Source organism: Coffea arabica, chromosome 3e, assembly GCF_036785885.1.
Source record: "Coffea arabica cultivar ET-39 chromosome 3e, Coffea Arabica ET-39 HiFi, whole genome shotgun sequence".
Taxonomy (NCBI): Eukaryota; Viridiplantae; Streptophyta; class Magnoliopsida; order Gentianales; family Rubiaceae; genus Coffea; species Coffea arabica.
The window spans coordinates 12018785-12029757 of NC_092315.1; the positions used below are offsets into that span (position 1 = coordinate 12018785).

Below are 10973 nucleotides of genomic sequence, written 5' to 3' on the forward strand. Positions count from 1 at the left end.
GTTAAAAGAAAAGTTTTTGGACTTGTAGTCCAAACACCTAAAGGTGTAAAGCTAATAGCTTAAGGATTTTCACAAACGCCTAAATTTGATTATGATGAAACGTATTCACGTGTAGTGGATGCTATCATATCTTGTGAGTTTTGCAGTACATGAAAAATTAGATATGCGTCTAATGGACATCGTTATTGCATATTTATATGAAAATCTTGAAAATAATATTTATGTGAGAATCTCCGAAGGATTCAACATGCCTGAAGCATGCAAATCAAATCCTAAAGATATTTATTCTATTAAATTACAAAGGTCTTTGTATGGCCTAAAACAATCTGGACGTATGTGGTATAATCGCCTCAATGAATGTCTGACTAAAGAAGGTTTACCAATGATCCAATATGTCCATATGTTTTTACCAAGAAAAATGGATCAAATTTTGTGATCATTGTTATATATATTGATGATCTAAATTTGATTGGAACTCCTGAAGAGATTCAAAATAATGTTGAATATTTGAAGAAAGATTTGAGATCAAAGATTTTGGAAAAACAAAATTTTACCTTGATTTACAAATTGAGCATTTAAAAAGTGAAATTTTTGTTCACCAAACTGCATATACCCGGAAGGTATTAAAGCGGTTTTATATGGATAAGGCACATATATTAAGTACTCCAATGATCGTCAGATCATTAGATCCTAATAAAGATCCTTTTAGATCTTGAGAGAAAGATGAAGAGATATTTGGTCCTGAAGTACCATATCTCAGTACAATTGGCGAAGAATATTGGAATGCGACGATTAAAAGATCTCAAATGATGTTTGCATCAAGGGGAGAAATTAATACACAGGAATAATGTACTCTTTTTCCTTCACTAGGGTTTTTTCCCAATGGGTTTTTCTCTAATAAGGTTTTAACGAGGCATATTCTTTGTGTAATGGACATCCAAGGGGGAGTGTTATGAAACAACTAAAATGTGGATGTCCCTTTGTATTCCCAAGAGGATTAATTCATGATTTATGGCTATATTATGTATAGAAGTTACAATTCATAAATCTATTCATGTAGTGGAGAAACCATTTCATAGGTTTCTTCATATTCTTGTAGTAGTGGGTGTTTAATAGAATTGATGCACTTTAATCTTGTAGTACCTATATATAGAGGTACATTGATACTCTTTGGGAGGACTTTTGTATCTTATTGGAATATAAGAATATCACTCTCCATTTCTCTACTTCTTTCTCCAATATTTCACTTGATATTATAGTAGTTTATTTTATTAGTTTTATAACACGTTATCAGCACGAAATCTCTACTTTTGAGCAAAAGGTGAAAACGGGGGCTCTACCTTGAACAAAGGTGAAGTACAAGATTTTGTCGAAATTCTGTCCATATTTCTTCAAGAAAATTTTGAGGTAAATTTCTAACTCAAAAACTTATTTCAATTTCTTATGGCTAATATTTGAATTATCGCAAAATACAAGTACCTACTGTTGAACAACCACTAAACACAAACATATATTGTTTGATATCTTTGAGGTAATATTTCTCCTTTTAATTCTACTTATTTATCTTTATAATTATTTGTTATAAATAATTATATTCTGATGCATTGAGTTTTGGAGATGTTATTATAAAAAATCAATTATATTTGAGGATCTACTTGTCCTTTGAAATATTTAAAGAAAAAGAATCGACCACTTGAAGATGGTCGTTCTTTAACGAAAATATTTGACCACCAGAAGATGGTCATTATTTCAAAGCCTGGTATGATAAATTTACTTATGGCTGCAAGTACATAATTCTGCTATGTTTAGAATTATTTCTTAGTTGAAAATAATATTCTCTACATATTTCTCAAATATGCTCTTGTAGTAGCAATATTAAGAGAAAATTTGAGAAGTATTTTGTACTTATTGCATACTAGTCCTAGTCCATTCCCAGAAGTGAATGCGACTAAATTTCAATTTACTAGTTATGGTTGATGCCATGACTATGATTTTGGTAAATATATATTTTACCATGACAAGAGAAAAAATTACCACTTGAAGTGGGATAATAATGATAAGGACAAGAAAATAAAGGTCCTAAAGATAAATGTCCCGAAGTACATTTGACAAATCAAAATTATAATCGCATCCGCACATGGCCAATTTCTTTAAACACCCTGAAGGTGTATGATGTTTGATTTAATTTATGATAGTAATTAGCTTTTCTTCCTGAAGAAGAAATGAATGTTAAATATTTGGGATCAAAAAAATTATGGTGATGATATTTGTCCCATAAGAATTATGGTGACAATGATATGTGTCTCATTAATAAATGCTACTATTTTCCTATCATAGAGCCTATCATGTTCTGACACACGATGAACTGTTTTTTAAAAATTGGTACCTATCATAGAGCCTATCATGTTCTGACACACGATGAACTGTTTTTTAAACTTTTTTTTTTTTAAAAGCAGGTGAAAAGTGTTGCAACTCTGGACTTGGATAGTAATTTTAAAATTTAATAGTGCACCTACCTTTTAACTTTTTTCGTGTGCTTTTACGGTATCAAATGGGGAAAAAAAACCAACACCATCCAACTTCAAATACAAGATGGTACGGAATTTGTCAATATGTAGATATTAATATACATTGACATGTAAAAAGTGCAACATTTATCACAAAGATATTTATACTAATATTACAGTCATTTTTTTTTCCAAAATTCAACTTTTCATGCAAACATGTAATCAATATGCATAAATAGATAACATTAGATGAATTTAAACAAGTAGCCTTCAAATTTAAAAATATTTGATTCCGTAAAGGTGCATTCGCAATTTAGAAAAGGTACTTTTCAAATGGCAAATCTAGAGAGTAACAAATACTCCTACTTTATTTTGATTTCAGATCTTCTTTTGACTTGTCAAAAAAGTGAAAACATGAAACTAATAATGGATCAGATGGAGATGAGTATTAGAAATTTGTTTTCTAGACTCTTTGGTCTCGCAATTTTTTCAACAGTCAACTCCGACCATTATCACGGTCATGTGATTGTAGGTCTACCAGGTTTCGTAGTCCACAAACATGGATTGGATATATTGATTAGCTGCCACCTTTTGGCAGGAGTAGATGGTTCAAACCTCACGTGTAGTAAAAAAAAAAAAAAAATTTAAGGGTTGTGTCACAGTATTTCTTTAATTTAGTTGAATTTGTATATCCACTAACACCTAACAAAAGCCTCTTTATGCTCCCCTAAATTAGGATAGAATAGGCTATATAATTGTATCGTTGTCGAAAAAAAATATTAGTTGCCACCCTATTGTCATTATTTTTCTTTTGTCAATCAGCAACGTCTATTCTACTCATAGTTATTAAACCCGGCCCGGAGAGGAGTCCGGTGAAAGAGGTGGGTCAACGGGTTACTAGTTTAACCGGTGGGTGAGTGGTCCAACCGTTAGGTCACTATATATATTTAAATATTATGTTTTATAATTTTTTACGCCATAATAAATATTCAGTTAGTTTAATTTATTATAGATTCATTAATTTTTATAAGAATTAACAACCTAAATTTAATTAGTAATCCACCAACTTTCAAGTATAAAATTTTATCTCAGTGTAATTATCTAGTTTATTTATGAATTTTAAGTGCAAAAGTTTATTAAGAATAATATTTGCCTTTAAAATGATTTGTGTAATATGTTATTTTTAAGTCAATTTCATAATTTATAGAGTTCAGGGAATAATAAAAATATTATTAAAAGATTCCAAATAACTAATACTCTAATATTTAGTACAAGAACAAAATAATTAATAAATGGTTGGCTGGTCTAGCGGTAATGGTAGTCTACTTCTTTGCATGAGATCACATGTTCGTATCTCCATTCTAGCAATGTTTATACATTTTTTTCGTAGATCGGTTCCTTGTAAAATCGGCCGATTCAATCGCCGGTCCATTGAAAAGTTAACGGGTTCAATGTAGAAACGATCTTATTAAGAACTTGTCTCAGTTTCATGGCCGGTTCACCGGATTGATCGATTGAACTACCGGGCCGGGTCGGGTTTAATAACTATGATTCTACTTCTATTTTGATTTCTATTTTAGGGGAAGGAGAGGTCCAATTGAAAAATTGATGGCTATTGAACCACCATCGGATAAAATGAGTGCACTACGCACGTATGCGAATCTAGGAGAAGCCGGCGCAATGATGGGAGGCAATGTTTGAATTTTTACCTGCCATTCCACTAAGATTTATAGTCTTTGGTGGTGGCTAATCACCCAACGAGCTGTTGGTTAGCTCCCACCCTATTAGAAACTAAAGGTTTTCAACCTTCTAAAAAAAATGTTTTTGACTTTAAAAAAAATGTTTTTGTTTTTTGTTTTTTCAAAAATTATTTTCATCTATCACCAACGGCAGTCATGGGTTATTTATCCAAACATTAGATCTGAACAACACTAATCTCTCACCAGCCATCCCCTCATTCCTTCTCGTATTCTTTTTATGAATAGGATTCATCTTTTTGGTGTTCTAAAATCACATTTAAAAAGTTTTTTTTCCGAAAGTATTATTATTTAGGATGTGAATGTTAATTTTAAAATTTTAATAGTGGACCTAAAAAAAACTTGTAAATTTTACATATGAGCACAAAGGGCAAAAAAACACCACATAACTTCAAGTCCAAGATTGTATGCAGTTTGTCCAATAAATAGATATTCATAATTCATAATTTCATATATACATGTTAACTAGAAGCGTTAATCACAATCCAATTATATTGATATGTTCAAACCCGTTCACTAATAATCCGTCCAAATTGGCCCATTAACTTTAAATGGGTTAAAGTGAGTATATAAGTAAACCCATTTAATTGATGGATAGTTGATTGATTCGTCTTACCCATTTATACCTATTTAAAAATAAATAGACATTTAAACTCAATTTTACTAAATGTTAAGAAGATAAATTTGAATTTCCTACGAATCTAATAATAATAAAATATCATTTTTCTTGTCAAACAATATGTGAAATATAAAAAAAAGTAGAATTTCAAATTAATCATAAATGCGTAATTGAGTATTCTCATATCTATTTGTTAATGAATATAAATGAATTGATTCAATTATAACTATTACTCAACTAGAATCCGCTCAAACCCGTCTAAGTTAATCATTTTGACGCCCCTAATGTTAATATATATTGACAAGTGAAAAGTGCAGCATTTATCACGAAGATATACTTATTTATCTCAATATTAAAGTCATTTTTTCATTACAAAAATATTGATAATTTCATAATTTCATGGAAGTATGTAACCAGTGACATCACATAGTCGCCAGTGGCGAATCTTGTCACGAGTCTTCTTTTCAACGCTTTGATTATGGCATACACTTTTAACAATATGCCCCCACGTTGTTTTTCGATCACTTTTTTTTTTTTTTAACCTCACATTCGTTCGTTATGTATGTATAATTTCTTTACAAAAAACTCCAAAAAAGTAGCAGCTCAAACGGGGCCAACAATCTACTATGTTCGCCTGTTCTCCCGCCGGACCCACCAGCCGCCGGCGGCCATGGGTCATCTATAAAAGCATAGATCAAGACTACACTAATCCCTCATCAGTCCAGTCCATCCATACTTCTTCTTCAGGCCTCAGCTACTAAACAATAAACTCTGCTCCACTCAATTCTTTCCTCTGTTTCTTGTGGTTTTTGTCTGAAAATGGCGGCATCAGAAGAAGTGAAAGTGCCAAGAATCAAGCTGGGGTCGCAAGGTTTTGAAGTTTCAGCTCAAGGGCTGGGCTGCATGGGCATGTCAGCCTTCTACGGGCCGCCAAAGCCCGAGCCTGATATGATCAAACTCATCCACCATGCTATTAGCAGAGGCATCACCCATCTTGACACCTCCGATATGTATGGACCTCACACCAACGAAATACTCATTGGCAAGGTACCGTATTTGCAAATTTTCTGCTGTTGTGTGCTATGCATAAACTCTTGTACTTCTAATTTCTAAAAGAGCATATTTGTAAGTATTTTAGTTGGGTATATTATATTTTAGTTGTGCCCCCTTAATTTTGTTTGTCAGCACTTAAACTCCATCTGTTTAAATTGTAAGTATTATTAGTCAAATAAGACAATAATATTCTTCATTTCTTCTTCTTCTTCTTCATTTTTTCAGATGTTTGTCCTCAATTGTAAGAGAAGGTCGTAGGTCTAGCACATACGTTGAATAGCTGTATCCGATTAGAAGGATTTAGAACTCTTCTACCATCTCTTTTTTTTTTCTTTTGTTTTTTCCTTCAAAATTCTACATCATAATGGAGTTGGTAAAATAGTACTATTTTCGTCTTTGAAGTTAAAATTGTCGTCAATTTATGGAAAGTTTACTATTTCTCTGATAAGAGATGGTAAAATTTACTTTTTACGAGCACTAAAGTTATAAAGATTATGAAAAGAGAATTGTACGAATGAATATAAGGGAAAAGAAAGGTAAGAAAATGGATGGATTGTGTTTGGATTGATTTTGGGAGGGGCAAGGAGAGGAAAGGGAAAGAAAAGGAAATGGATGGATTGTGTTTTGCTCAGACATCATTTCCATACAAAAGTAGACGGAAACAGAGGGAAAGAAAATCTAGTTGATGATTTTCTTATAAAATGCCTCAAGCACCCAAATTTTACATAAACTTGAGTAACCATGTGTTTCATATCTGTCGAACTTGCCATTTGTGAAACCTGCTTTAGATATGAATTGTGGGATGCAACAGCAGGCTAGGAATGTTTGACTAAGCAACTTATGTAAATATTTTATCGTTAAGTGAAGTTTCTCTTTTGCTGTTCAAAAAAAAAAAAAAAAAAGAGAGAGAAAAACCATTCCTTTAATGTCTGTCATTCTACCAAACAGCAGATTTAGGTTTTCTTTCTTTCCCATCCATATCTAATCCAAATAAGGCAAATGAGAACTATTTTCCAGTAGGATGTTTTATTTATTTATTTATTCTTTCCTTTGATCCTAATGGTTCCTAAAAGGGCACTAATTATTCTACATTGATCGTTCCCCATATTTGTATTAATGTGCATGTTCACGATTCTGTGTACGTTCATGTTGTGCATCAAATCTTGTGAATGACAAAGCTAGATTGTAAATTTAAGTTGAAGAAACATAAAAGAAAAAAGAAAATGGATTGGCTCCTTTAAGAGTATCAGACTTCTAAACCCCAAGGATTACATAATTTTCATATCCTTTGCTATACAAAGAAGTGGCATAGCCTTAACAATGAAGTGCTGGAAAAACTCCAGAAGGACTGTGCCATCCATGAAATCACAATTCCGCTTGCTATACCATGCATTAATGTGTATGCCTTTGATGATTAATATAATGAAATCATGGTTCTAGGCCTTGAAGGAAGGAATAAGAGCGAAAGTGGAGCTAGCAACAAAATTTGCAATCAGTTATCAGGATGGGAAATTTGATGTACGTGGTGATCCAGCCTATGTGAGGGCTTGTTGTGAAGCGAGTTTGAAGCGGCTTGATGTGGACTGCATTGATCTCTATTATCAACATCGCATCGATACACGTGTGCCCATTGAAGTCACGGTTTGCTCCATCTTGCCTTTCTTGTATTTTAGCTCCACCTCATTCTTGATGAAACAAAAGCTTGATCAACTCCAAATTTCGAATAATTCAGTTTCATGTGCGTTTCAATTCTTCAAAAATTGCACAGAAAAGTTAGTCAACCTTATGGTCTAGGCTAATCTGCAGTATGCTAAATCTTATTTAGCACCAGGCACCCTGAAAAGTGAAAACAATGAAAATGTCTTATATTAGCTTGGCAGTCCTGCTGAGGGATATACAGGTGGATATCATGCTATACATTGTACAGCTTTCCTTTAGAAGCAAGAGACCTGAGCATTCTCTTTCATTTGAGATAGGCTATCCAGTTGAGTAATGATATGCTATTTACTTACCTTGTCATTCGTTTTCAGTCGGTGCCAAAAGCACTGCAGATAGAAGTTTTTTAGTCGATATCTAAAAAACGTGGTACTCATTTTGTTCAGAGTATAGCTTTTGTCTAATTGTGAAAGCCAGCTGCGACTACCCCATTGACCTCTCTAAGCAATTCAAAGATTGCAGCTGCTTGCTTACATTCAGCTTTTATGAAAACAATTTCTGTCTTCTTTTTCTAATACAGTCAGCAAAGAATTGTCTTGTTTTTCCTGAGTATTATGAAGAAACTTTCTTGCAGTTTAATCACTCAAAATACAGGCAAGTATAAAGGAAATCAAGGAAATTGACAACTGATAATTGATATGTACAGCCATTATTATATCTAGACGAAGTCAACAATGTCGTGTAATCATATTGGAGGAGCATTATGTTGGCATGGTCCAATAGAGCTAAGTCATCCGGTGGGCTGTACATAGAGAAGTATCACTGGATGCTTATTGCCATTTTTGTCAATTATTGATTTCAGTTTGACGTATACTTTGTCCACGACTTCATTGAACTAGTGCAACTTTTACTTTTTTGCACGTAATATTTCGATTATCTGCCGAAGTATTGAATGTAATAAATCAGCTTTGCATTTTCTTGTCCATTGAAATTCTCTAGATAGGAGAGCTCAAGAAACTGGTTGAAGAGGGTAAAATAAAGTATATAGGTCTGTCTGAGGCCTCAGCTTCAACAATTCGAAGAGCACATGCTGTTCATCCAATAACAGCGGTACAGTTGGAGTGGTCATTGTGGGCCAGAGATGTCGAGGAAGAGATTATTTCCACTTGCAGGTAGTGCATATATTCTGCTGCATTTTCTACGTGCTCTAGAAGAAATATGAAGTTCTTAATTCAGTTTTTGGTATAATCTTTCAGAGAGCTTGGAATAGGGATTGTTGCATACAGTCCACTTGGAAGAGGATTCTTCTCTTCAGGTCCAAAGCTGGTCGAGAATTTGGCTGAAGGTGACTGCCGAAAGGTTTGTGCATATCCAAAACTATGGAGTTTTTGAGTATAGATTGTTTATAGTTCGAATAAGTTTCTCACTCATCTAGTTTTACCACATTCAGTGGCAATCTTGCTTGATATCCCTATTCTTGTCTATCTGTCATATGTTGCTGCACTTTTTGATGTCCAATAATTTGATTAAGCCTTATAATATGATCACATTTAATCAAATTTCTATTAAGCAGAGCAAATCAACAGGCTTTTTTTTTTTCCTGTCGAACAAGTCTTGAGGTCTTTAGTTGATTGAATGAATGCAGATTTTGGTGTCCTCTGTATTTAGTTCAAATTAAAAGATATAGCGCTAGCTTTGTCAAATTTTAGATCTTATATTAATTGAAGGTTGTTATTGCATGCTGGAGATTTATATAGTGGACAACAATCACAAGCAATCGATAGTATCGAATTTTAAAGTGCAAAGATGTCCTAAGACGTCAAAACAGGAAGAAACTATGTCACTTTTTATGTAAAAGTCTCTTTTCAGTTTTGAGGGGAAATGGACCTTGGACTTCAATTTCATTATTTAGTCTCAGGCACAGAATTTCATCATTTTGTCCTGTGAAACTATCATTTTTCCTTTACCATTAATCCTAAAACTGAGTTTCATTGGTCAGAAGTGTACTTTTTAGTACAAACATTAGTTGATATGCATTTTAAGGTTCCCCTTTGATGGGAAATGTATCTCAGAACTTAACTCCAACAGTTGATGTTTCCTACTTGGATTATTCAGTCCACCTTGATGCATTGTTCTTTGCCCTGAACTTGTGTCCTTCAAACAATATTGCTGATCATCTTGAAGTAATGTACCGTCTGTTCATTTCTCCCTTCTGATTTCTTGCATTATAGTTTCCTCTTTAATGGGAAATGTATCTCATGATCTACCTTCTACAATTAATGTTTCTTAAGAGTACTCAGTCCAGCTTACTGGATTGTTCCTTCCCCTGAACTTTGTACACCTCAAACAATACTATTGATCATCTTGAAGTTATTCATATTGTCTTCATACCTATCACCCTTCACAGTTGCTTAAATTTTGAAATTCATACAATGTAGGATATGCCAAGGTTTCAAGCAGAGAATTTGGAGCACAACAAGAACTTGTATGAGCGGGTCAATGCCATTGCTTCAAGGAAGGGTTGTACTCCATCACAGCTAGCATTGGCCTGGGTCCATCACCAAGGCAATGATGTTTGCCCCATACCTGGCACTACCAAGATTGAGAACCTCAATCAGAATATAGGAGCTTTGTCTGTAAAACTGTCAGCCGAGGAAATGGCGGAACTTGAATCTATTGCTTCTGCGGGAGTCAAGGGTGATAGGTATGGGCCTGGCCTTGGTACTTGGCAAACTTCTGAAACTCCACCTTTGTCAACCTGGAAGAGAACATGAAGACATACTTTGTTATGGCAATAATTCCTTCTAGCTATGTGCCTGATGGTGGATTCCACTATATTAAGAGTTGAGTGATATGTATTTGTTCCAATAAATTTTGACATACTATTGTCTCTAGGGTTAAGGCAAGTAAAGTTATAAGAAGAATGGAGTTTCTTCAGAGAGGTTGTAATGAATAATATCTGGTCATGTAAAAGCAGAATATAATTTTCCTTGCAGTTGAATGCATTAAAGGTTATATATTGTACTTTTGAATGCTATAGTGGTCCATTTTTGATGTGCTACTGCTACGAGAGTTATAGATTGTCGAACAGCATTCAATTCAGGACTTATTAAACATAAGCATATAAACATTTTATGCTCGGAATATTTACATCAAAAGAAACTCCAAGGTCACATCATTGTAAAGTGTAAACTACATCATATTAACAAAAAGCAAAAAAAAAGGTCTAAATGAGGAAAAAAATGTACTATAGAAGAAGTCAACAATGTCATGTAATCATTTTATCCTAAAACTGAGATTAAAATTTAGTTGATTTGTATTTTGAGTTTCATCTTTGATGGGAAATGTATCTCAGAACTTAACTCCAACATTTGATGTTTC

At 33.5% G+C, this 10973-nt stretch overlaps 1 protein-coding gene across 1 annotated transcript; it reads left to right on the top strand.

Moving 5' to 3' along the window:
• Positions 1-5486: 5486 nt before the first annotated feature.
• LOC113734660 (auxin-induced protein PCNT115-like) lies at positions 5487-10624 on the top strand. The gene is made up of 5 exons (XM_027261289.2): positions 5487-5930; positions 7377-7577; positions 8592-8764; positions 8849-8951; positions 10031-10624. Exons 1-5 carry the CDS (start codon positions 5703-5705, stop codon positions 10364-10366), a joined length of 1041 nt encoding a protein of 346 aa, XP_027117090.1. The 5' UTR covers positions 5487-5702; the 3' UTR covers positions 10367-10624.
• The last annotated feature ends 349 nt before the right edge of the window (positions 10625-10973 follow it).